The 27,822-nt window shown below is 38.7% G+C and overlaps 1 protein-coding gene and 1 pseudogene across 2 annotated transcripts in view; one reads left to right on the top strand and one right to left on the bottom strand.

The window, feature by feature from the left end:
* The window catches only part of NOC3L (NOC3 like DNA replication regulator), a 43,630-nt gene extending 19,524 nt beyond the window's left edge, over positions 1-24,106 (top strand). The window contains exons 10-21 of one of the 2 annotated variants that reach the window (XM_069099273.1): positions 38-166; positions 1,966-2,097; positions 3,016-3,096; positions 3,357-3,457; positions 11,837-11,909; positions 11,990-12,053; positions 12,137-12,208; positions 14,883-15,064; positions 15,258-15,386; positions 16,871-16,968; positions 23,337-23,421; positions 23,739-24,106. In XM_069099273.1, coding sequence (XP_068955374.1) covers positions 38-166; positions 1,966-2,097; positions 3,016-3,096; positions 3,357-3,457; positions 11,837-11,909; positions 11,990-12,053; positions 12,137-12,208; positions 14,883-15,064; positions 15,258-15,386; positions 16,871-16,968; positions 23,337-23,421; positions 23,739-23,873 — 1,281 coding nt within the window. In that variant the 3' untranslated portion in view covers positions 23,874-24,106. The remainder of the gene's footprint in view (positions 1-37; positions 167-1,965; positions 2,098-3,015; positions 3,097-3,356; positions 3,458-11,836; positions 11,910-11,989; positions 12,054-12,136; positions 12,209-14,882; positions 15,065-15,257; positions 15,387-16,870; positions 16,969-23,336; positions 23,422-23,738) is intronic. The other variant, XR_011170403.1, reaches the window with a different exon arrangement.
* Positions 7,916-8,896, bottom strand: LOC138169632 (small ribosomal subunit protein uS5 pseudogene; annotated as a pseudogene).
* Positions 24,107-27,822: the final 3,716 nt, after the last annotated feature.

Here is a 27,822-nt window from a genome sequence, read left to right as displayed (position 1 = left end):
TTGCATGTAATTTGTTGTACTGTGCTTTGTGTTTCAGATTTCTGAAATGTGTTGTGAGGCAGTACAGAAGCTCTTTAAACAAGATAAACTGGGCCATGCCTCTCTTGGTGTTGTTAAAGTGATATCTGGTTTTGTGAAGAGTCAAAATTATGTTGTTAGACCAGAGGTAGAGATTTATTTTCTTTCTTGCTCCGATTCATGTTCTGGATGCAGAAGTGTATTTTGTCATTACAATAACCCTTCTACCCTATTCTCCCTGATAAATTACAGGCCATTGCAGTTGTACTTAAACTTTTTGGAGGTGAGGTTTCTGGATTTGTAATTTCATGGTTATAGGAAACTCTTGTCACCAATGCAGTTCTACCTTTTGGCTGCTTGCAGCACTGAGAAGCTAAATGACAAGGTAGATGGGATGATGTGACTTGACTCTATCTTCCTGATACCGAGAGCAGCCTTCTCTTCACTGCACTGTACTGCCTTCTACACGTCTAGTGAGAGAGAATTCTGAGTCTTGATTCTGGATAGAAAATGAGAGGTTTTTTTTTTAACTAGGAATGAACATAAATTTAGACCTTTTTAATAAGGGAATTATAGTAGTGGTCAACAGTCAGGAGAAGGCATTGTAATACATTCTTTTTTTTTTTATTTTTAAGCAATCGGGGTTAAGTAACTTGTTCAAGGTTACACGGCCAGTTATTTCTGGGTGTGGTGCTGAGTGTCTGAGCCCGGGATTCGATCTGCAGGTCGTCCCAACACTGGAGCCGGTACTCTTACTTGCTGAGCCACCTGGCCGCCCCTAAGCAATTGGGGTTAAGTAACTTGCTCAAGGTTACACGGCCAGGTGTTTCTGGGTGGGTGCTAAGTGTCTGAGCCCGGGATTCGATCTCCAGGTCTTCTCAACACTGGAGCCGGTGCTCTTACCTGCTGTGCTACCTGGCCACCCCTGTAATACATTCTTAAGAGCACTGAATTTAAAAAGAACTAGCTTTGAATTCCAGCACTTCTGGTGTGTCATTACAGTACCTGCCAGAACATCAGTTTCCTTATCTCCAGAATATGAGGGGGTTGGGTAAATGACCTTGAAGGTCCTTTCTGGCTCTAAATCCTATAAACTGATACTTCCTTGGTTTAATATTATTTCACTTACGGTTTTTTCCTCTGAACTTAAAATTTAAAATAATTTATAGATAATGAATCTCTGACTTGCTGATAAGTGACATGTATATAACACTTTAAAGTTTTCAGGGTTCTTTTTATCTCATATTTCACAGTGAGTTCAAGGGCAGAGTTTATGCTTTTAGATCTTCTCATTGAGAAGTCTAATTAGATATTCCTCTGATCAAAAATGCTCTTTATATATTTAGAAGTTTGTATTTTAGAATAGCTACTGAGGTTCATGATTGTTTGTTCCTGGCATTGTTGCCTTTTGCTTTGTATGGTTTTTCCAGAAGAAAGAGTAGGGCTTTAAACCACTTGGCTTTTTAGATTTTGGATTCCAAATTACTTTTGCAGTACTTAGATATGAAGTATCAGTGTAGTTCTTACTTCTGGTGACTCATTAATAAAACAAACATTACCCTTAACTTGACAATGCTGCCTAAGTTTCCAAGAACATTTTTATTGAGAATGTATAGGAATAAACGTGAGGTAGGGAATTGTTGATCAGCAGTGTTTGGCATCTTGTAAATGGGTTTATTAAAAAAAAACTAAGCTTCCCACAGATAACTTTTTCCAGTCTGCTACCGTTCAAATCATCTAATCACTCTCATCTTCTCATTCCCCTTCCCCACACCCTTTTACCTGATGTTTCACAAAAAAGACTGTCATGGGAAGTGAGAAAAAGTTTCAAATTGAAGATAAAAGTGACAATGTTATAGGGGAAGAATGTTTAAAATGATTCTTGGTACAGTGTTTCTTTTGCTGTCAGATTTTCTGCAACATATTTTGTTTTTTTTTAATCATTAGTTGTTAAAATCATTCCTGTATCTAAGAATCAAAGAAATAGAAGTGAAGAAGGATACAGAAGACATTAATGCACCAAAAAAGTTCATGTCTTACAAGGAGAAGAGAAAATCTCTTTCAAGAATGCAAAGGAAGGTCTGATTTCTTTTCTTTTCCTTTATTGGTTACATTTGACTTGTGTAATTACAGAAAAATCTAAGATTTGAAGAATTTCAAATTTCAGTTTAACTTAATTAAGTTCTTATAGGCAGGTACTTTGTCAGATCAGCTCATAGGCATTGTTAGGCAGTCAGTCAGTCAGGAAGCTTTTGTTAAAAGCCTCCTTTGGGCTGGAAACTGCTGGGGGGCCAGAAATGGGAAGACTAGTTTACATGGCCCTTGCTTCCAAGGAGCTAACAGTTTAGCTGGGGAGATACCATGGATGCATATGGGTATGGGTGTGTGTAAATAGACAGACATGTGTATGTGCATATATGATTTATGCATGCACATATACATGTGTATATGTGTATGTGTGTGTATACATACATACACATATTTCCCCTTCTCTCCACTTACACAACCACCATTCTAAACTCAGAGTCTTAATTTTCTCTTAACTGGACTATTCTAATTTTGTTTCTCTGTCTCAAGTTTCTTCCCACTCCAGTCTGTCTTTCCCATAGTCCCCTTTCCTGGTTCCGCCAGCTGCCTATGCCTTCTCTTATGAGGTAACTTTGTATCCTGTCTGTGTCAAGATATGAGCCTCTTCTTTCCCATGTTAGAAGTTATGCTTTCAGAGGGCAAGAGCCACAGAATGAATGGTCTCTGGTACTTAGCACTGTTCTGGCCCATAATATTTAACTGGCCCCTGTATTTAACTGTGACGCTTGTCAACTTTCAATAAGGATATACAATGTCGATTAAAAAGATAATAATAATAAATGTTTGTTGATTGATCTTTAGATCCAGAAATTGTGGTAAGCCAGTGGAGGTTCCTCGACTTTTAAGAGACAACTTTTAATTAGAAATTATTTTGTTGATGTGTTATATTTTATTTCCCTCCATTTTCAGTGGAAAAAAGCAGAGGAGAAACTAGAACGAGAACTTCGGGAAGCAGAGGCTTCAGAGAGTACCGAAAAAAAGATGAAACTGGTGAGCAGTGGGACCATCTGTTTTAAAGTGTGATGGTAGTTAAAAGTCCATTACAATGGCAGAGTTTTTTATATGAAACTTCCAAGTTTAACTTGTTCCTGACATGAGCTTTGTGTGGATTAATGGTGTCTAGTTTCATTCTACTTTGTCAAAGATCAGAAGATTATTTTAAAGAAAGAAAAAATAAGTTTTCAATGTATAGTCTCAGTAACGGGGAAGGAAATGAAGTTTTGCTGACTTTTTTTGGGTTCTTCTCATAGCACACCGAGACGCTGAACATGGTGTTTGTAACCTACTTTAGAATACTGAAGAAAGCCCAGAGGTCACCTCTTCTGCCAGCGGTCCTAGAAGGTCTTGCCAAGTAAGGTCTTTGTAGTCTGAATAGTTTTATACAAAAATTTGTATAATGTGGTGAGCTTTAGGTTCTGAAAGATTTATTAAAAACCTAACAGATCAAGCTTTTATGAGGCATTGTGGTAAGCACTGGAGACCTTAACCTTCTAATGAGGAAAGACATAGTTTGTCCATAGTTGTTTGCATGTTGTCTCCCCCTTAGACTTGAGAGGAGGGGCTGTCTTTTTCTTTTCTTCATATCCCAATGCTTAGCATAGTGCCTGGCACATAGTAGACTCTTACTAAGTTCTTATTGACCGACAAGTACATGAGTAAATTTTTATAGATTTAAATACTAAGTAAATACAAGGTGACTTGGGAGGGAGGGGCACACTGGCATTTGGGAGATCCAGAAGGGTTTCCTATAGAAGGTGATGCTTAAGCTGTGTTTTGAAGGAAGAGCTGGAGATAAAGAAGGAATATGGTGTGGGATATGGCAGTGCAAAGGTATGCTGGAAGATGGCAATCCAAAATGTTCTGTGTGAGGAAGGAGAGGTTAGGAGCAAGAGTAATGTCCAGTAAGACTGAAAAGATAGGTTGGGGTCAGATCTGTAGGGCAGAGGTTTCAAACATGCTCCCCACAGGACCAGATGCATTGTAACCAGATTAAAACACAGTGGGGAAATACTTAACAAAGTAAATAAAAATACAACATGTAGATATCACATTTTTAAACTAGATCTGTATGTGTCCACAGGGATCCTTAGCCTAGAGATTAGTGGCCACTATTTCTATTTGTGTTTGACATCACTGGTTTAAGGCTTTAAAAGCCACAAAAAGGGTTTTATGTTATCCTGTAGGTAATTGGGAACTCTTGTAGTTGTTTGAGTTTTAACAGTGACATGGTTATTAGATCTATACTTTGGCAATAGTGTATAGGATGGACTGGAGTGGGAGAGACCTCAGGAAGGGAGACCGTTTAGATCAGGGGTCAGCAGACTGCGTTCTTTGGTTTGTTCAGGAGCCAAGAATTGTTTTTACATTTTAAAATAGGCTTTTATTGTATTTAAAAATGTAAACCATTATTAGCTTTGTGGGCCTTACAAAAAGCAGGCCCCACCTGAGATTTAGAAGACTGTTAAAATGATCCAGGACTTGAACTAAGGCAGTAGCTTTCTAAGTAAACAGAAGGGATCAGTGTGAGAGAGATGGAGAGAGAAGGAACAAGATTTTTGCAACCCATTGGATCTGTGAAACAAAGGGGAATGAGGGGGTGAGGTTATAATGCTGAGTTTATGAGAAATAGGAGAAATTTGGAAGAGGGGAGAGTTTGGGAGTGAAAGGTAAATCAGTTCAGTTTTGGCCAGATTGAGTTGGAAACGTCCGGTAGGTAATTGGTGATGTAGGATTGAGGCTTGGGGGAAAGGGGATATTCAGATTTATCTGTGACATCATTAGCCTGCCTACCCCCTCAATTGAAAACTTCGAACTTTTTATAGTTCCTAGTTCCTCATAAAGCCTCTTGACTGCTTTCTTTTGTCTTTATTGAATTCTTTACCTTACTCTATTTTTAAAATCAATTTTTATTTAAAATTTTTGTTTTTGTATCACCTACATTTCTCAATATAAGCCTCCTTCCTTTCTTTACCAGACATCAGTTTTCCCATAACAAAGAATTAAAAAAAGAGGGAAAAAAGTCAGTTGAGCAAAACTAATCAACAGATTGAAAAAGTGTGACATTTTATGGAGTGTTCCACATCCATAGTTTTCTTAATTCCTCTTCTTTGGGACCAAACTTGGTTAGTATAATTTCATAAGCATTGTTTTGATTATTGGTCTTTCTATTTATAATATAGTCATTGTATAAATAAGGTTTTAATTGATGTTTTTTTAACTATCAGCATAATTTCCCTCACTATCTCCCCAACCTTGTTACAAAGAACCATCCTATATAACAAGTACTTTATTTAAAAGACATAAGAAAAAAACTCAGCCTGATCAGTACATCAAAAAAGTCTGAAAATATGTGCAGTGAACCACACTTGTGGAACTCCCATCTATTCCAAGAGATAAAGTGTGGATGTCTTCTCAGATCTCTTCTTTTTGAGCCATGCTTGCTATTTCAAATTTTGAAACATTGACTTAGGTTTTTGTGTGTGTGTAGTTTTTCTTTCCATTTACATTGTTTTAGTCATTGCATATACTTATTCTTGGCTCCACTTATTTCTTTCTATGCTGCTCTGGATTCCTGATATTTGTAATTTCTTTTTGGAGCAGGGAAGGTAGGGCAGTTGGGGTAAGTGACTTGCCCAAGGTCACGCGGCTAGTAAGTGTTAAGTGTCTGAGGCAGGATTTGAACTCAGGTCTTCCTGACTCCCGGACCAGTGCTCTATTCACTGCGCCACCTAGCCGCCCCTATATTTGTTATTTCTTACAGTGCATACTTTAAGCTTTCCCAAATGTCTCTACATTCTTTATCTTTGCAGTTTCTTATAACACAGTAATAATAATCCATTAAATTGATGTTAATGTTTAATTCCTCATTTGATGGACATCTACTTTTTTTCCCCCAATTTTTTTGCTACTAAAAATAATTGCAATTTAAATATTTTGGCATATGTAGTAGGGCTTTGCTTTTGTTTTTGACTTTCTTAGGAAATATTCCTAATATTCTGAATATTAGGAATATTCTGGGTCAAAGAGTATAGATATTTTAGTTACTGTATTTGTATAATTTCCATTTGTTTTTTGGAATGGTTGAACCAATTCACAGCTCCAGCAGCAGCACCTTAATATGCATGTATCTCTCTAATCTCCAGAACTGACTACTCCCTTTCCAACTATATCATCTCTGCCAATATGAAACCTCAGTTATTTTGATTTGTATTTGTTTTATTAGTGATTTGGAGCTTTTTTTCATTCGATGTTTAATGTTTTAACTGTTATTTTGAAAATTATTTGTTCATTCCTTTGACCACTAATAGCTTTTGGTCTTATGTATTTGTATTGCCAATATAGTTTTAGTTGCCAGTCACCTATCAGAGATATGTGATTCAAAGATGTTTTTTTCTCCAGTTACCTGTTTCCCTTCTTTACCTAGTTGCATTAGTTTTGTTTGTATGAGTGCTTTTCAACTTTGTGTCATGGAAATTGTGAGTGATCTGTGCCAATCTGATGGTCTTTTCTCAGTCCTCATCCTTTTTGACCACTCTGTAACATGACCCCTCCTCTTGTATTCTCTGTGTTTTTGGAGCACAACGAGGTCCTGCCTCTTCTACTTTACCGACTTTCTTGTCTTTCTCCCTTGTTGACTCTTCATTCGTATATATGCCTTTCTTCTCTCTGTAGAATGTCTTACTTGTTGATCTCATTAACTTCTTTGGTTTTAAATAACATTTTTCTAAAATTGACTCCAAGATCTGTATATCCAGCCCTAAATCCTCTCCTGAGCTATCAGACATTTCAGATTGGGTGTTCCATTGACATCTTAAACTGTGTGTATTTAAAACACTTCATTACCTTTCCTCTAAACCTTCCCCTATGCTGAAGTTCCCTATTTTTGTGGCCCTATCCTTCTTTCTAGTCTCCTAGGTTCATAATGTTGGCATTATTCTCTGCTCTTCCACATCCCTTACCCTATATACCCAGTTGGCTTGCCAAATTTTGATACTTGTGTCTCCACAGTATCTCTTGCATCCATTCCCTGTTTATTATTCATACAACCACTGCCCTAGTTTAGACCCAAGATGAGCACTTGTAACCAGCTTCAACATCCCTTGCGAAGGTAGTGCGCCTCTTGTTACTTTGTGGCACCAGTAATTTGAACCTGAGTTTTGTAATCCTAGTAACCTTAGCATCAATGGGAGATTTAAAACTGGCTTAATTGGTGGCTATAAGGGGAGATTTGGTAACATTCAAGGGTTGATAGATGGTGGTGATATTAGTAATTGTAGTGGTGGTGGTGGTAGTGGTAGAAGTAAGTAGTAGCAATATCTTTATTGGAGGAGAATTCTAATCTATGCAATATAAGATATTTCTTGCATTTTAGAGTAGCTTATAGATTATAGGGATAGGAATTTTTTGACTTGTGATTTCATGTGTTGATTTAGTTTGTTCTTTGGCCATATCTCACTATAAAATATGATGTATATTCTGAGGATGATGTGCTTAATGACACTTGTTAAGGTGTGCTAGAACTGTTCCATAAATGTATTCTACATGCCTCTGATAACTCCTTTGGCTTTGATTTCTTGTCTTTCTCCTTCTTAAATATATGTGAAGTATTTGGTAATGTTATACTCAGGTATGTCCTGGAGCCAGTTTAAACTGTCTCTGAGCCTATTGTTAAATTTTCAGTGTTATCATTTATACCTCAGAAATTGGAAAAGGCTCCAAATCAGGGCTTGATTTATCATTTTGTTGATTATTTAGATTTAACAAAGTAATGGAGAAAATGTTAATGATATAGATTAAGCCTAAAGTATCCTGTATACATTTTCCCTCTGATGAGCTGGTTGTTAAATATCTACCAGCACATACTCCCTTGGTCATATATATATATATATATATATATATATATTTTTTTTTTTTTTTTTTTGTCTTAGCAGGCATAGTTCAATTTATTTGTTTATAAAAAAAGTCTGTGTGGTTGCCACAGCAGCTGCCTGGGTCCTCTGGACAGATACTCGAGTGTGAGTCTTCACAAGATGGTCAATGAATTCCTGATAAGGAGACTTAGTGAACACAGTCTCCTTCCACAGGTCTGGGGTTAAATAGTATGTTTTGGAGATGGCATCAAAGGTAGCTTTAGCAAAGTTGCCCAGAGTGGCAGTATAGCCTCTCGCAGAAGTGTAGCAGTCATCAATTCCAGCCATCATCAGCAGCTTCTTAGGCACAGGAGCTGAGACAATGCCAGTACCTCTAGGGGCGGGGATCAGGCGAACCAGAACCAACCCACATTGCCCAGTGACCTTGCAGGGTACTGTGTGAGGCTTGCCAATCTTGTCCCCCCAGTAGCCACATCTCACAGGAATGATGGACAGCTTGACCAGAATGATAGCACCTCGAATAGCTGTGGCCACTTCCTTGGAGCACTTGACACTCAGACCAACATGGCCATTGTAGTCACCAGCGGCCACAAAAGCCTTGAACCTGGTATGTTGTCCAGCTCTAGTTTGCTTCTGAACAGGCATGATCTTCAGAACCTCATCTTTCAAGGAAGATCCCAGGAAGAAATCTATGATTTCACACTCCTTGATAGGAAGGGAGAAAAGATAGATCTCTTCCAAAGACTTGATCTTCATGTCCTTGACCAGCCAGCCCACCTTAGTGACAGGAACCCACTCCTTGTCTTCTGCCTTTCCTCCCCGGGCCCCACTGCTGAAGCCACTGAGAAAGCCACCCTGGCCTCCGACGCCGGGGCCCTGGGGCCTCCCGCACCTCCTGCAGCACCGGCATAGTCCGCCATTTGGTGTCACTAGAAGTAGAAGCCTCCCTTGGTTATATTACATCACTTGAGAATACTTTGTAAACATGTTCAAGAATTGAAGGAACCTAGGCATATTTAGCCTGATAAGAAAGAAATGGTTTTGAGGATAAAGAGTTGTCCTCTGGATTAAATGTTGAGGAATATAGCTTTAGAGCCAAAGGAGCCTTAGCAATGATAGAGTCCAATCTCTATCATTTTACAAATAAGGAAATTGGGTTGCAGGGATTTTAAGTGACTTGCCTTAGGTCACAGCTGGCATTAAATGTAGAAAGGAGGGATTTGGATCTAAGGTCTTTGATTTAAGAGTGAGTGTATACCAGGCTGCCTCTCTTGAAGCAAAACCAGCAAATACAGTGATAGGCTGATAGGTATCCAGAATGCTGTGCTGCTAAGGAGGAGTATGTCTCATCACCTGTTTCCTCAGGTTATTCTTACCTTTTTTTCCTCACACCTCTAGATGGTCCTCCTACTGTATTTTCCCCCCCAAGATTGACCTCAGTACTGGTTGAGTTCTGACTGCTTCAGCTTTCTTGTGAGGCTTAATATATTTGAATTGTGTCTGGTGTTTTTGAACCTTATTAGATGCAATATCATAAAAATTCATAATTCAGACTAGTTGGGATAGTCATTCTGATTCACTGTAGAGCATAAATTAGTGTAGTTATGTTAAATACATGTAATGGATAATAAAGTATTTTCAGGTAGAAATTTTGCTATTACAAGTAGTTGTCATTTATTTATAATTAACACATTCTAAACATTTGAAAATAAACATTTGTTCTGTCAAGATTTTTTCTTTGTAGGTTTTTGTTTTTTGTTTTTCATTTTTTTGTGCCTGGGTCTATAATTCCACCCATGTAGGGAGCTTTCAGTGAGAATGTCTTCTTCCAGTGCACCTTCTCTTGAGTTACTAGGGACACAGAAGTGAAGATACCTTGACCTGACTCCCACAGCTAGGATATGTCAGAGACAGCACTTGAACCCAGCTCTTCCTGACTCCAATGCCAAGGCCATCTCTCCCTTGTGTGTCTTGCTTCCTGTCTCCCTGTAGTCTTTTAAACTCAAGAATTCAGCATGAGAATAGAAAGGTATTTGCCTTTGGAAATTGTAGTGTCATGTCAGTGGTTATTGATGTATTAATAAAAATAGGGAGAAACAAAAACAACTGATGAGTATTTTCTTAGTAAAAATTTTTTTTGATGAAAAGGTTAAACTTAAACCTAGTCCATTTATGATGCTTCATCTTTTATGAATTGATGTGGTTTTGTTATAAAGACCAACTCTATTTCACTATGGTACCTTTTCTTGTTACCTCATAGTATTCACTTTTACCAGCTGGGTGTGGGGTGTGACAGAGCAAGACTGACTGGTGTTATGATGTGAGGCGTTAATGAGGTGGGGGCTTGGGTCATGACTAGGAAGTTAAGGCTGAGGCACAGTGGTAGGTTAAGGAATCAGTGGATCCAGCGATGTGAACCTGCCTCTAGTGATGGTTCAGATCCCGTAAGGAAGTGGGTGAAGGAGTTCTGATTCTTCTATAGATGAGAACTCAGTACAGGACAAAAGGTGCCAGGAAGCCACTGGTCCCCAATCCGGCTTTTTCTGTCTTGTCACAAAGAAATGATTTGTCCTCAACACCAATTAATATACCTTCATGTACTACCTTCATTTAGGCACTACATTTGTAAAGTCATACAGAATCGTCGAGGCTTGGGAGGCAAGGATGTTGGTATTATCCAGTGGATTCATAATCCCTGGATAGTCTTCCCCAGATCACAGTTGTTGGATATAGTGAATCCTGTTGGTGTTGTTGAGTCCAAAGCTCTGCTGGCCATGCATGACTGGGCACAGATGATTGCTAGAGAGTTTCCCAGCTGGAGAGGAAGTGCTCCTGGCCACCTTGCTGCTCTCCAAGGATCCATAAGCCTTCCTCCTTCTGCTCTTGCCTCTTTTGGCTTATCTCATCTCCATTGCTCCGAAGGGTCATTTGGTATACTTCCTACTCATCCTTGGGGGTTCCAATTCCTTTTTTTTCCATTCAAGACATATTTCTGTATTAACCACATTGCACACATACACATGGTGGGCATCCCATGGTGTTCAGGTTCAGTGACCTGGGATCCGACTCATTTTCCTCCTTTCTTCCCAGCTCATTAAGTACAGTTTCTCTGGTTGCATGGTGACCATCCTAGTCCAAATGCTGTTTGCTTAGGTTATGTTCCCTGTCCAGCTGCTGAGCCTCCAGCCACATCCATAGGCCCCACAGGAGAAGAAAAGGCCAGGAGTGATTTTCAGTTTGTTTCCTTGGGGCTTGTCAACATTGAGGTTAGGATGAACCTTGGCCATACAGTAACATCACAGACTGAATAGAAGGAGCAGCAGCACTGAGAGTGTAGATGATCAGGGCAGCAAGCCAACACCTCCCCCCTACCCTCACCCTCCCGTTATTAACATTAAAGCCATGCTTCTTATGGTATGAATCAGCTCATCATTGTTAACTTAGGGTTGTCCCAGTATCTGATGTTACTCTTTCATCGACTCACTTAACAACATTAGGTCAGGTTTGCCTGTGTTATATCAGTACAAAAGGTAAGTTCAGAAGCTATTTACTTTTCTGTTTGACTTGACACCTAACAAGTTTTGGACTTCACATATTAACATTTTTAAGAGTAGTAGCTATGTGATCCTGGACGTTTCATGCTCAGTTTCCTAGACAGCTTGCTCAAATTAGAAATTACAGACAAGTTACTGATGTGCACTGGTGGATGGACTTGTTACATCAGGATTTCCTTAAACTGATGACATTAGAAGTCTGGACTAAGAAGGATGTTTTCATGATGCTTTTAAGCTTTATTCCTATCTATTTGTCATGCTTTTAGTATAATCTGTCTTTGAGTGTAATCTCTTGTTTCATTCAAGGTTTGCACACCTTATAAATGTGGAGTTTTTTGATGACTTATTAGTTGTTCTGCATACTCTCATTGGATCTGGTGTAAGTAAATTTTGTTGATGAATTATTTGTCAAATGTGAGATTTTCAAGCATGCTTCCTAATCTCGATCTTTACTTATAGGAACTAAGCTACCGAGAGTGCCTTCATTGTGTTCATACTGCTTTCCACATTCTTTCTGGCCAAGGTAAGGTGTCTGCTAAGTAAAGTGTTAGTGACCTGCAGTGTAGATGGGCCCATACTTCATTTGTGGTTTTTTGTTTCAAACAGGTGATGTTCTAAATATTGATCCTATGAAGTTCTATACACATCTTTACAAAACCTTGTTTAAATTACATGCAGGTATGTTAATGATAATTCATATTTTTGATCATATTTTTTTATTGATACTGAACTTTGATTTTGAAATCAGTTTTGTATGCCACAACATTTCAGTTTTTAATAAGCTGAGATGAAGTGACCATAGTAAAACAGGAATATATTCTTAGTTTCCCCTTTTGGCCACCTAGCCTCATATTGAGTAGACTAAAATACAATGATGGGAACACTTTTGTCACTAGGATCTATCGAGATAGATCAGAGCCACATTTTTTCTTTTCTACTCTTTCGCTATAGATGTTTGTCTTGTTTGGTCAGAAGGGTCATTACAGGAGAGCACAGTCATACTGCTTACCTACCACTTAGCACTGTCTTGGGAGAGTCAGATAACTCTCAGTTGCTCTGAAGCTAAGGATTCAGTGCTAATAAATTGTTTGGGTTTACCAAAATTTAGTGCCTTCCAAAAATAACGTTTTTTATATTAACTAATTGTGAGCAGCACAAAAGACAGTAATTTTGGAATTTAGCAAAAGCTAAACAGTACATGGATGTTGTAAGATTAAGTTTGAGAACTATTGCCTTAAATCAGAAGCCAGTTCTATGATTACCTTTAAGAAAGATCTAAGAAGAAAGTCCTGATATATACCAAAATATTTATAACAGCACTTTGGAAAGAAAGTAGATGCCAATCTATGAGGGAATGGTTATGTGGTACATGAATGTAATGGAATATTTCTGTGCTGTAATAAACAGGAAATGTGATGAATGCTGAGAAGCTGATGTATAGTAGAGTAAGTGGAGCCAAGAAAACAACATACATAACAACTACGGCATTGTAAATGGAGAAAACAGCCACACCTACCCACACCTAAATCAAAAGTGAATGTTGCAAATAAAGAACAGGCATGGTGAGATAGAAGAGATTTGAGAAGGTAGCCCCAAACCATTGCTTGGCCAAGGTGGAAAGAGGCCCAAAAATGTGGATCAACATTGTGCACATTTTCAGATTTGTTCTGATGTGTTCATCACTTACATGGATTTTTCTTTTTTTGGTCAGAATAGTATTTGTTATCTGAGGTGACTCTTTGGGGGAGGAAGGAGGATACTGGAGAGATAATGTAATATAAACAAAAGACATTAATAAAACAGTTTAAAAAAAAGAGAGGGCTGCTGTAAAATGCTCTGGAAGTTGCAAATTTTCCAAGTATTTTTTCTTGGTTGTCTTTTCTTTTGAGAATGTTACTCCTTATATAAAGACTTTTTATTCTTCAGAGGGAGTCAGTTGCAACGAGTGTGTCAGGGTGTATGTGTGTCACGGTGGTATTCCATCCCGTTCAGGTGTCACAGTTTGTTTAGCCTTTCCTTAATCAGTGGGCATCTATGTTGCTTCCAATTCTTTGCTATCACAAAAAGCACTGTTATAAATATAACGGTATGTTTGGGGACTTTTTTCTTAGCAGTGACCCCTGTGGGATATAAGCCTAGTAGTGGAATCACTAGATCAAAGGATATGGACATTTTGGTTACTGTATTTCCATAATTCTAAAATACCTCCCAAAATGTTTATACTAGTCCATAGCTCCAGCAGTGCCTTTGTGTGTCTGTCTTCTCAGAACTCCTCTGACATTGTCTATTCATTTGCTGATTTGGGGCATGGAAGGTGAACTCAGTATTATTTTGATTTGTATTTCTCTTATTAGTGATTTGGAATATTCTTTCATATTTTTGTTAATAGTTAGCAATTCTTCTTTTGAAAACTGGTTGATCATATGCACTGACCACTCATCTCTTTCAGCTACTTCCCTTCTTCCTAGATGAATTAGTTTTATATAGGAGCTTTTCAGTTTCATGTAATCAAGCCCATTTTATCTTTTATAATTGCCTCTTTTCTATCTTTTTCGAAGGATAAGTCTCTCATCCATAACAGTGAACGATGTCTGAGCCGCTTCTCTTCTCCTTTTTTATGGCATGTTTAGCTTTGTATGGTATTTCACACCTGATAAATATGCTACATTCAATTTAAACCTTCACAGATATGCCAGAGAGTGAAAAATTCTTCTCTGACTGGTGCTGGAGGTGGAGATGGTGATGGAGGGGAGGGAAGGGGACCGTTGAGGGAATTCTGAGGAAGCTGTGGAGAGCACGCATGTGTGGGTCAGGCTTGAGTTTTCATAGCTGTGTCACATGCTTAGCTTGTATGTAATGTTGTTGTTCAGTTATCTTTCAAGAATGTCTGACTCTTCATGACCCCATTGGGGGTTTTCATGGCAAAGATACTGGAACAGTTTGCTGTTTCCTTCTCCAGCTTGTTTTACAGATGAGGAAACTTGAGGCTAATGGGGTTAAGTGACTTACCCAGGGTCACATAACTCCTAAGTGTCTGAGGCTGAATTTGAACTCAGGATGAAGAATCTTCCTGACTCCAGGCACAGTGTTCTGTCTGTACTGTACCACTTAGCTACCCTATTTTTGTAACAGACCTCCAATAGATTGCAACCCTTATAATTAGTCAGAGAGATACTGCTTACTCTTCTTTCTTCATTTCATGCCATTGGGGATGAAAATATGTTTCTGTGTCACTGGTATAAGAGTAATATGGGTACATTGAACTTTCAGATTGAGGGGAGGCCTCCCTGCGGTTTTGGGATGATAGCACACAAGTAACACATCCTGAAATATTTTTTCCTCTCTGTGCTAGGTGCTACCAATGAGGATGTTGAAATTGTCCTTCAGTGCCTTGACGTTATGCTAACCAAACGTAGAAAGCAGGTTTCTCAGCAGCGAGCCCTTGCTTTTATAAAACGCCTTTGTACCCTGGCTCTTCACGTCTTACCAAATTCAAGTATTGGCATTCTTGCAACTAACAGAGTTTTGATGCATGTAAGTGTTGGTAATGCCCTTTTAAAAAAGCTGTTGGTTCTTTTGTGTGTGGAGGGGTAGGGGGAACATAATTTTTTGGTTTCATGCTGTATTATCTTGAAGACAGGTCAGAGGAATCTTAAAGGACAGGCAAAGATTGAATGCTGTTTTGTTCTCTTGTGGTACAAACCTTTTCTTTGTGGCTTTATTTTAGACCTTTCCAAAGACAGATCTGCTGCTTGACAATGAATCTCAGGGGAGTGGAATTTTCCTTCCTGAACTGGATGAACCAGAGTACTGCAATGCTCAGAACACTGCACTTTGGGAATTGCATGCACTTCGGGTGAGATTTTGTATCTCCTTCAGGGGGACAGTGATTTTTATTCTTAGGGTCTCCAAATAACTTTGTGCTGTGGTAGTTAATAAGTTGATCTTCTAGGGACTCCTTTTCTTGCCATTTGCTGTCCAATTTCTCTTAATGCTACATTTGGTTTTGATCCTTGACTGTTTCTTAGGATGTTAGGAAAAAGCAGAAGGAATGGTAGAGACCTTCTAGTCAAACACTCCTCTTTTTTTATTGATGAGGAACTTTGGTCCAAGGTCACTCAGATGGTAAGAGGCAGACTCAGGATTGGAACCTAGCTTCTATACCAAATTCAGCAGTTTTCCCAAAATAAATGCCATACTTTTATCAATAAAGAGAAATATAGGTTAAGTGGGAGGAGAAAAAGTGAAGTGGTAGGGGTTCTAGAACCTTTTTGTAATACTTCCTAATGGAGTCGAATGTAATACAGGAAGATCTGACTTGGAATATAAACAGGAGAATTAATTCCTGAAATACTAAGGGAATCTAACTCTAAGATACTTTTATTTATAAAGTATTTTTACAGTTCCTGAAGTTTTGAGGGTAGTGTTACAGTGAATCTTCAAGGCCTGAAAAACATACACACAAGGAAACATTTTTGACTTGGAAACTTTGGCAAGGAAACATTTGGCAAGTTTGGATTCTGAAAGAGAAGTCACCCAACCAGCTATAATATCACTCACTATTAGATCTTTTTCCAAAGATGACTAGAGAAAAAGGAAAAGAACCTGTACATTCTAAAATATTTATAACAGTTTTCTTTGTGGGGGCAAAGAACAGGATATTGAGGGGTGCCCATCAAATTGGGGAATGGCTAAACAAGTTGTGGTGTATGATTGTGATGGAATATTATTGTGCTATAAGAAATGGTGACCACGTTGATTTTAGAAAAACATGGAAAGACTTGCATGAAATAATGAAAAGTGAAATGAGCAGAACCAAGAGAATGTTGTATACAATGATAGAATATTGTTTGAAGAATAACTGAATGTTTAAGCTGTTCTGAGTATTATGAATATTCAAATCAGCCATAAAGGACCTATGAAGGAAGGTGCTATCCGACCCCAGAGAAAGAACTGATAAGTAGAAGTATGCATAGTATTGTTTTTACCTAATCTGTCTGTATGTCTGTCTGGCTATCTTGTCTGTCTGTCTGTCTATCTATCTATCTATCTATCCTTTAGTTCAGGGTAGGGAGGTTGGGAGAACAGTTCAAAACTTAAAATATAACAAAAAATAAATTTTAAAAAAGAGTTAAAATGCCCAGGAAAAAAAAAAAGAGAAATCACCATTTTACTATAGTAAGAGACTGGACTGATAGTTGTGAGCCCAGGGACAAGACTCTGGATTTAGGTTTCTTGATGTACGTCTGTGTGAATCCTATGTATAATCTTAGTTTTCTCAAAGTGGTATGCTTAAAGTACCATGCAAATTCCTGTAGTTATTCTCTACTTTTCTTTCAGAGACATTACCATCCTGTGGTTCAGAGATTTGCTTCTCACCTGATTGCTGGAGCGCCCTCTGAAGGTTCTGAAGCTCTCAGACCAGATTTAAGTCGGAGGTGAAGTTCACAGTACAGCACCTTATAACAAAACTAAGAGTCTGTTGATTGTGGATTATTTATTACTGTAGACTTACATCAGTCTTGGCACTTCTTGCATTAACCTGTGCAGAGCTGTTTGGTGACCTCAGTTTTATTCTGAATGCTCATTTTTCCATCTGAGATGTTGAAAGTTCTGAACACACTCTTGCTTCTTTGTAAGAGAGAATTTTTAAAGGGCATTCCTTTGTAAAAGGGAGCAAAGATAGTTTAGGTGAGAAGGAGGTGACAGCTAAGATGGTGGTTGACTTGGGTTCAGGATGTAGCTAGAATACAGAAGGGAGATTTCTGTTACCACATGACTGATCCCAGCACCGCTGTAAATTGTTGAGAAAACTTGATTTCTGAAAGTGCAGCAGTTTTGGGGTGGTGGATGGTGGCTCTTTTTTTAAGGTGCACACCCTAAGAACGTGTCCTCTCCCTTTCCTGCTTGACACTGCACACAGCTTATTTGCCTCAAGGGCCCAAGAGCTGCTTACACTGATGTGAGGCTTCATTAGGGTAGAAGCAGTGTATAGTTAGCACGTTACAGATGCAAGTCCTACTCATAGAGATTTTAATTTCATTTCTTCTCTCCATTCCTTTTGAGTCTAATGCCTTTTTAGCCCCTTTCTCTCTCTTTGGCTCTGGAATCTTTTTCTTTTTACCCTCATTGAACTTTGATCCCTCTTTGTGCCCTAAATTGGATACTCAGGAAATGAGGTCATCTTGTTAATTCTCTGCCCCTAGTCCTGGTTTAATTAAAATCTGGTCAGCTTCTTTACATTCTTTGATTTTCAAACTTGTATAGGAATTCTTATATCTGTCCTTGAGGGGACTCATTCTTCTTACTGTTTCTTTTCCTTCTCGATAGATTGGGATATGTGCATTCACCCTTCTCTTATATCTCCACTTTTTAGTTTTCCACTAGTCTCCTGGGAGGTGAAATTTCCATGGTCATCAGAATATTACTTGGTCTATGATGGTCTCATCTGCAGGATGTGGGATTGCAGAGCACCCAGGCTGACTAGAGAGGCTCTGAGGCCAGCCTTCTTTCCTTAGGAATTTCCCTGGAGTTCCTTTTCCTGCTGTTCTTCTGTTGTCCTCTTATTGTTGAACCATCTAGAAAAGTTTCTTGTCCAAAATATTACGTTTTGATCTGCACTCTGATGACTCCAGAATTTTAGAAGTTGGAAGGGACCTGGCTCTAGTCCTACCTCTCTCTGCCCAAGATTCCCCTTTCTGGCATGCATGATAGGTGGTCATTTATAGCTTTTGGAAGATCTATAGTGAAGGGAAGTTTGCCACCTCCTCCTGATGCAGCTCATGCTACTTTTGGATAGCTTTAATTGTTGGTGAGTTTTTCTTATTTCAGCCTAAATTGCCATTTTTGAACATCAAGATTGTGGGATCTTAGGTTTAGAACTGGTCACTTTCATTTGATAGATGAGGAGGTTAAGGCTCTTTTTTACTGCCATTTCTTCTCTGGGGCCAGATTCTTCACAGACTTGAAGACAGCTGCTGTGCACCAGCCTGCACCTCCTCCCCAAGCTCTCTTACCTTTAGCTGAAGTCCCTTCACCCAGTCTTCACATAGCCTGGTCTGGAGGCTTTCCAGCCTTTGATTCTTTCGGCCTTCCCTCCTAGCTTATAAGTATTTCTCTTTTTTTGTTGTTGTTTTTCGAAAGGGGGAACGCAAGGCAATTGGGGTTAAGCAACTTGCCCAAGGTCACATAGCTAGTTAGTGTATCAAGTGTCTGAAGTGGGATTTGAACTCAGGTCCTCCTGACTCCAGGGCCAGTACTCTATTCACTGCCCTACCTTGCTGCCCCATCAGTGTCTCTCTTGAAGGTGAGATACCCAGAATTGGAACATCATAATCCAGATTGGCAGGACTAACTCTCTCAGAATTGCCTCTTCCTGGTGCTAAGATCCCATTCCATTGTTGGGCCTCCACGTTACACTGTGGACTCATGTTGAGCTTTCAGTCCACAAGAAAAATACCATCTTTTTCAGGTGAAATGTTTTCTCCCCAAAGTTGTGTGTGAGTGAAACTTAAGTTTTGAACTTGGGTGTAAAACTATGTTTATTCCATTTAAATCCTGTTCCATTAGATTTGAGCCACTGTTCCAATCTGCATCTTGATGCCCGAGTTTCATGCAGATCAGCTCTCTTCCCTTTACTTTGTGTCATACGCAGATTTGATAAGCCTTTCTTCTCTGCTTGTTGTCTAAGTCACTGATGTGAATATCACATAGCCAAAGCACATATTCCAAGGACACCAGTCAGTCGCCTTCTGCCGTTAGTGATGTTTCACTAATACAGCTCTGAGGTTGGTTACCTGAGGATCCCAGAAACAAACACGGCAAGGTTTGAGTGAATTGTCCAGGGTCACACAGCTAGCAGGTGTTCAAGGCAGGATTTGAACTCATTTCTTTCTGACTCCAGGCCCAGCCTTATTTGTGTGACCAGCTTTTTACCTTAGGCTGTTTTTCATCTTCTTATGATCATGATGGCTACATGATAGTACAGTTTGGATTCAGTCTGCCTGGATAGCTAGAATCTGGGGTCACCAGTGAATCAAGATTATCTTCCATTCTTTCGACATGTGTTTTGAGAATCTAGATTGCTTGATCATCTTCCATTGTGTCCAGGTCAGTTTCTTTTAGACAACTCCTTTTCTTCCTTTTTGGAAATTTTTTCTTTGTATTTTTAGAATTTAGCTGACTTTCATTATATAATTTTAGACCATGGGAACCTGTTAAAAAATATATATATATCTTTATTGTTATCTTTTGTTTTTACATTGCCTAGATTTTCTTCTTTCCCCTTCCTAGAGAATGCTTCTATATCAGAAAGAAATTTGGGGCAGCTAGGTGGCACAGTGGATAGAGTACTAGCCCTTAAGTCAGAAGGACCAGAGTTCCAGACACTTATTATCTGTGTGACCCTGGGCAAGTCACTTAACCCTGATTGCTTCTTCCTCCAAAAGAAAAAAAAATTCTATAAAACTGATGAACCCATCCAGAAGATCTGAAGTCCTATGTGATGCACTATATTGGTGCATACCAGTCAGCAGAACCAATTGAGCAAAAAGAGGCTGACTTGGTAGACAGTGCTGCTGGCTGTGGACCTTTTCCCTGCCTACAAAGGAGAGGGAGACGTCTTGTCTTCTCTGTGGCCTACCTTGCCCTTTAAAATTTTGCAGCATTCAGGTTTGATTTTTCACTGTGTATGATGTTTTCCTCTTCTTGCTTCTTTCATTTTGCATAAGTTCACATGAATGTTTCCATGCTTCTCTGTATTCCTCCTGGCCATTTCTTAGGATGTACTTGTGTGTTACATTTATGCTCAGCAGTTTCTTTACCCAGTCACCTATTGATGGGCATCTCCTTTGTTTCTAATTCTTTGCTATTACACAAAGTACTGCTCTAAATATTTTGGTGTCTGTAGGACCTTTTTGTTAGTGACCTCCTTGGGGTATATGCCTAGCAGTGGGATCTCTGGGTAGCTGTCAAAAGATATGTTCATTTTAGTCCCTTTATTTGCTTACTGCTTTCCAGAATGGCTGTACTAATTCATAGCTCCATCCACAAAGTGTTAACATGACACTCTTCACAATCCGTTCCATCCTTTGTCATCTTTGCCAGTTTTCTGTGTGAGAGGAGAAACCTCAAGAGTTTTAATCCATATTTTCCTTAATAACAGCAATGGGAACATTCGTGTGATTGTTAATAGTTTGAAATTCTTTTGAGAATTGTTGTCTACATATTTTGGGTATGGGTATTAAATCCTTATTAGAGGTAATCGATTAAAACTTTTTTTCCCTGTGGTATCTTCTTTGCTTTCCTCTGAACCATTTGAAATCTTTCACAATGCCTCGTTTTCTGTCCTCTGTCACAAATTCTAAGATTTAGAAGCCAGTCATTGTCTCTCCATTCCCCCCTTGCTATTTGGTGAGAATTAGAGCCAATATAGCAGTTTCCTACATGTTTTTGGAAGGATGAAATTATCAATAAAGCAGGTCAGACAAATTGCTAGCTCAGTCAATGTTATAGTGTGCCATGACACTGGGCCAGGTTGATGATGGATTTTATGAACTCGTCTGTTTCCTTTTTCCATTTAGCTGGTTTGTACCATATACCAGCAACAGGATCACTTCTGTTTTTGCTTTCATTGATCATCACTGATTGCTCTCCAGTATTCTCCCTCCTGCCTCCTGGACTCCTTTATATTATATTTCTTCTTAATCTAAAGGGTGGCCCAAAAATCTTTGAGCCTTTGAGACTCTTGACCCACATTGTAGAATGCTGAGCTGGCACTCTTTTCACTGTCTTCTAATCTTTGAATCAAGTATACTCTTACAAATCCACATTCCAAATTTGAGATCTATTCTACCAAGCCTCTGGCATTTATAGTTTTGTGACCAGGGCAAATCCCTTCCTCATGTGTGAAAAGGGGTTGATGAGAGAATCAAATGATAATTTGATAATTTACCAAACCTTCAAGGGTTATATATATTGATTAAAATTATTCTCATGTAATCAAATTTGTCTCCTTGTGTCAGCATCTCTATTTCCTCCTACTTTGTGCATTCAAGTAGAAACACATAGAACTTTGGTATCCCTCTTTTTTTTATTTTGTCAATTTTTGGATATTTCTATTGCTGTTTCTGCATTTTGTTTACATTTTGTACTTTCTGGCTTGGTGGATATACATGTAAACAGCCTTCTTCCTTCCTTCTCCCTTTCATCCCTTTTTGGTTAGATTTGCAGGATTCTAGACAAATAGGTTTTTTTCCCCAATAATCCATCCCTGGTCAAGAGTTTGTTCTTCCTAATTTTAAGCCACAATCTAGAAATAGACATTTGCTTCTCACCTATTATCTTAACCACCTCTTCACTTTTCAGATCTTATCTTTTCTCTTCTGAAGACCTTGTAATGATGAAAAAATACCACTTGTGTTCTTGAAGTTTTGAGTTTCTTACCCCAAACTTCATAACCTTGAACAATATTCCTACCACTCAATTACTTTGTAGTGTTTTTTGGGTTTTTTTTTTTTGTTTTGGTAAAATATCCTGCACATACGTACTTACTGTCTCTCTTGATAGAAAGTAATCTTCTGAAGGGAGGGCATATTTAATTTTGTTTTTGTGTCTCCAGTGCCTCACATAGTGCTTGGCACATAGTAGGTGCATAAACTGCCCATAAGATGCCACAGAAGTGAGTAGTGGTCATCAGATTGGATAAGCGTTACGGAGTCTGTGTCATGTCCTCGATATGCTCCTGAGGAAGACAGGTGACTTGAAGTTAGTGCAGGGAGTCAATAAACATTCCAACTCATCTCTTGCATATGTTCCTTAATGGAGGACATATCACCTGATAGTCCTTGTGGCGCTAAATCATCCGTTTTTGGGAAGATAACCCACCATAGCAGGTTTAACTCCTTCCTACGAGGAGTGAAAAGTTTGAGACATGATGTCATGGTTCTGTTTATTGCTGCTCTGTGTCAGTTCATAGAAGTTTTTCCAAGTTTCTCTGAATCTTATCATATGTTGTCATTTCTTATGGATCAGAAATTCATTACATTCACAGGCCAGAATGTTAAGCCATTCCACAGGCAGAGCATCTACTTTGCCTCTAGTTTTTGTTGTGACAAAAAGTGCTGTTACAAATATTTTTGTACATAGGATTCTTTTCCCCATCTTTACTGTCTTGGGGATATGTACTTAGTGATGATAACTGCATTTTTCATATGATTGTTGATTTAGATGATCTTTTTTTTTTTATTAAAATTTTTATTGATCATTTTGTTACCTACATATTCCAGTGTACACTCCCTTCCCCCTACCCCATTTCCTTATAACAAAGGATAGAAAGGGGAAATACACTTTAGCAAAACTAATCCAACAAATAGAAAACACTTATTACAAATGTAGTATTCCACACCCATAGCTTCCCATCCCATACAAAGAATGTTGGGGGAAGTAGGACCTTATCACATCTTTTTTAGGGACTAAGCTTGATGAATATAATTTCATAGCATTCAGTTTCATTTGTTTCTTACATTTCCATTTTTATAGTAATTGTGGATTGTTTTTCTGGTTCTGATTATTTCTTTTGTATTAGTTCAGATGAATCTGTCAATGCTTCTCATTTGTTATAACACAGTAATATACCAGTGAATTTGTGTACCACAACTGTTTAGCAATTCTGTTAATTACTATTTATTTGTAATTCTTTGAACAAATTCTCTTGAAATGACCACATTCTGTCATTTTTACATTATAGATACATAATATAGTGTCAACTTCGGAACTTAACAAGATAATCACTATTTTGCAATTACAGATCAGCTACAGAACTTTTTGAAACTTATAGTATGAAGACAATGACATTTAATCCTCCTGTTATGTCAACTAATCCCCCAAAGAAGGTATGTTTTTCTTTGTTTCTTAAAGTGAGATTTTTTTTTCCCACTTCAGAGCTTGACTTTTGAATTTATCATATAGGTAGAATAAAGTTAGGACATGTTGAAGGGACGTGAGGTGGAATGAAAGCAAGTCTTTACAGAGGGAATGCTGGCCATTTCATTTCGTTACAAGAGATGGTCAGTGGCCAGATAAGATACAATGTAAGAGAACAATGTTCTGTTCAGATTTTATCCAGAAGGCTGAGTTGTTGGTTGATAGCTAACCCTTTCCCGTCTCTGCCCTTAATTCTGAGTTTGTACATACCGATTTTTTTTTTCAGGATAAAATTTTCCATGTGGATTCATATCTAAATGAAGATTTAAACCAGCTAATAAGAACTCATTGCAATGAAACTAATATTCAGCTGCCTCTGGATTTCACCAGATACTTAAAAACATCAGTACAGCAGATATAAAAGGAAGATAACTGGAAGAAAATGACTACATACATGTACCCATTGGCATCATTTATTTCAGCCTACCTTTTTTGTGAAGGTAATGCTGAGAACTGACGACCTAGTGTTGACTACTTTACCAGCTAGAATGAGAATATGCAAGAAAGGAGAAAGGGAGGTATTTTTTCAAATATTTTGTGACTCATCTGTTGGTAATTTTTGTACAGTACATATTAAATTGTAGTAGATTTTAAGATTCCTGAATGCTTCTATTTAGTGGCCTAGTACCTGTCTGGATAATGTTTTTTATGGGTAGAGAAAAAAATGCCCTTTGGTAGAATGCTTTTCTGCAGCCAACACTTATTTATAACCAAACAAAACGTTTTTGTTTAATTTCACATTGATATTTTTTATGAAAGATGTGTCCTTGAGTCTTAATATATTCTGCCAATTATTTTTTAAAGCCTTAATTCTAGCAGTTCCTAATGGAGTAATGAAGATGTCAGTCAGATTTGTCTCTGACTTGAAGCATGAGGTATAGCTTGATCTCTGATTGACAGTCAGAGTGATCCTGGCAAGGTCAAGTTGTGGGCAGAATCTAGAGGAAACTTCATAGCGCTCGATGATCCTAGTGCCGTGGAAAGAGCTCTAGACCAAGATGGGGAGAGGCTGGGCTCAGAGACCATTTCTAGCACTTCTCTGAACGAGTACTGAGGGGCCCTTCCAGTTCTGAGTTTTGGATTCTATTAAAAAGTTGGCTTCTAAAACAGGTCATAAAGTTAATTCCCAAGTCATAGAGGATCTGAATTTTTAAAAGAAGCAGCACACATTTTAAAATATTACTTGGAAAAATGCTCAGTGTCACCACATTAGCAAAAAGTGGTTAAAGCAGTGACATTTAGGAGTGGCAGGGGTGTGCAGGAGGAGGCACAGAATCCTTTATTGCTGGAAAAATTTTGAACTCTTAAAATTTATTTGGAGGGCAGTCTGGGAATGCCAAATAAAAGTTACTTAAGTAATCATACTCTTTAATTTACTAATCCAATTCCATTATTGGGAATATAACTTGAAAACATTACAAATTTTTTGTAGTGTTACTTGTAAGTGCAAACAGACACATCTGGAAGCAAAATTCATGTTCTATAATAGGGAAATAGCTAAATAAATTGTGGCACATTAATAAAGTGCACTTAAGACACACAAAAAGTATGAGAAATAAAAAGAAATCTGGGTTTTCCGATTCAAACTAGAAAAAGTAGATGCAGAAGAATGAAGCGTACCCTAAACAAGACAGTCTCTAAGAGTGAATTGAATGATTTGAGACTGAATGGGCAAAGACTTCTGCAGGGATTGGAGGGTATGGTTGAAAAATTAAAATACTTTGTATTGAAATTAAATCTAAACAGTAAAGCAAGGAAGTTGATTAAATTCAGATATTTAGTGTGTTTTAGTCAACATTTAATGGTTTAATGTCTCACAATCTGGGTTCAGATGGACCTTGGCAGAGAGACAAATGAAGAGGGGTTGATGTGTATTAGATAAAGGAAGTGTGAGGAGTGGAAGACTGTGAGTTCCATGTGAGTTAGCCGTAGGCCATGACTGGCAGAAGAAACCTGATGCCATCATGGCAGGATATGAGATCAGTGGTGATTAGTGCCGCTCTGCTCTGTACTGGTCAGACCACATAAGATGTTATGTTCACTTCCCTTGTGGTTGTTGAGTTGTGCAGTCATGTCTGTGTGACCCTGTGGACCACAGTACACCAGTATGGTACCTGGGATTTTCTTGACAAAGATACTGAAGTGGTTTGCCATTTTCTTCTTCACTGGACTAAGGCAGAGGTTAAGTGATTTGGCCAGGGTCACGCAGTTAGTAAGCTAGTGTCTTGAGGCCGGATTTATTCAGTTCAAATTCTACATTTTAGGAAGAGGGACAGAACCACCATATAATGCTGTAAGAGGATCAGGTGAAAGAAGTAGGGCTTTTTAACATGGAGATATTTTGCAGGCATGTGATATTTGCCTCCAAATATCTGAAGGTCTGTCGACAACAGGGTAGACCATATGAGTGTAGGGATTCAGATGTTAGCTTGATAAGGAGCTGTCCAAAAGGGATGGAGTAAGGGGTGGACTACTCAGAAATTATTAGTTTGCTCTCACTGGAAACCTTAAAGTGGTTTCTGGATGACCACTTGTTGGGGTAATTATAATAATTCCTTTTTAGGTATATGTTGTATTATTTGGGATCCCTTCCCAAATGAGATTACGGAGATACGATTAATTTCTTTATTCATTTTGGATAAATCAAAAGAACTTATTTAGAAGAAATTTCAGTAAGACTTTGGGGTCACCTGAGCAACAAGATGGAGGACTGAACATTTTCTCTGGATCCTTATAACCTCTCAGACCTCTCCCAGACAGAAATTATGCAGCAAAGATAAAGCAACTTTAGCTGTTAACGTGGTCTAGTACACCCAGAATCCAAAGGAAGTTAAAAAGAAACCCCCAAATCCAGGAGCCTGACAGCCTATGACCCTGAGCTCACTCAGCAATTCTTTCCCACCCCCCATGCCATACCAGTAGGCTCCATGACACAACACAGGCTTATATCAAAGCCTGCTCCCATACTTGGTCCCTCCCTCACTCTTTCTAGAGACAGAGCCCCAGCTCCAGGAGTTGAAGTTTCCTTGGGCTTCAATAGCCAGCTTGGCCATAGCCTTTCAGGAGCAAAAGCCTCTTGGGGGTGGAAACATGGGTGCACAGGCAAAGCACTGAACTGCTGGTGCTGGGCCCGAGAGCTAAGGAGCAGAGGAAGTGGGTGGGGACATGCAGCTCTCCACCAAGCCTGAGAGGACAGTGCTAGGCCGGGCTAGTTCAGACCACCTGGAAGTCAGCTGGAATAGAGACCTATGCTGATGCACTGTGAACTGCTCTGTGGGAGGAGGCTGAGAAGCTTCCAGCCCCCAAGGAAACTACAGGCAGGCGAGGGAGTCAGAAATGAGTGAGAAAGACCGAAAGTAACAGATTTAAGGAAGAAGAAATCTCAAAAACCTTGAATCCATAAAGAGATCAGTAATATAGGTAAGTATCAACAGCATGAAGTGCAGGGAGACAAGCACTAGAGCTGGTGTCAAAGGGTCAGCCTTTATTTTCCCCCAATTGAAAACTAGTTGTCTGTTACCCTCAGTTAAGAAAACATGCAGACTTGTTCCCTCCCCTGTGAAATCAGGATAAAGATATCCCTTTAGGGCCGAGTGGATCCCTGTAGTGATTGGTGAGATTGCCTTTGCTGTCACCATATTAGCTCTCCATAGCCTCAGTATCCAGCTCTCTGCTTTTTGCACAGTGATGTGGACTGGTGTATCACTGACCCAGCCTCTAGCAAATGATCTGTGTTGTGGAACAGGAGGAGCTTTGTAGTTGTTAGAGAGGTGAAGCTGTGTTGTCAGCAGTTTTCGTTTTCTTTTAATCCTGGGGATGGTTCATTCCAAGTGCTTTGATGATTTGATTACAGCAAATTTCCTCAGATACAGCAGATTCTTTGACTTTGTGACATGAAAGTTAAAAAAGCAAACAGTTCTGCAAAAGATCCCTAGTTGCTCCAGAGCCATAGGAAGGACCCCAGTCCACTTCCATCTTCTTTGAAGTTTCAGCTCTCATACTTCTTGGAATAATAAACGTGAGAAATAAGAAGTCAGAAGCTCCCGTATTCACTTCCCCCTGTTTGGAGAATCCATTTCTGGGTTTGTTTCAGTATTTTTATGATTTATTAATATGTTTTTATTTAATAAAGTTTTTCAATGAGAGTATTCTAACTATTGGAAATTAATTGAAAAAGAATATATTAAAAATGTTTCATTAATGTAAAGCTTTGCATAACAGCTCATTTACAAAAGTCAAGCTAAGCCCATAAGCATTTCCTTAGGGGAACAGAACATTTGGCTGCATCAAATAGAGAGGAGAGGCCAACA

The sequence above is a fragment of the Petaurus breviceps genome, unplaced genomic scaffold (assembly GCF_028583685.1).
Source record: "Petaurus breviceps papuanus isolate PSGF00001 unplaced genomic scaffold, PetGlider_PUasm1.0 37, whole genome shotgun sequence".
In the NCBI taxonomy this organism is placed as follows: domain Eukaryota; kingdom Metazoa; phylum Chordata; class Mammalia; order Diprotodontia; family Petauridae; genus Petaurus; species Petaurus breviceps.
This window is presented reverse-complemented; position numbering and strand designations above follow the sequence as displayed.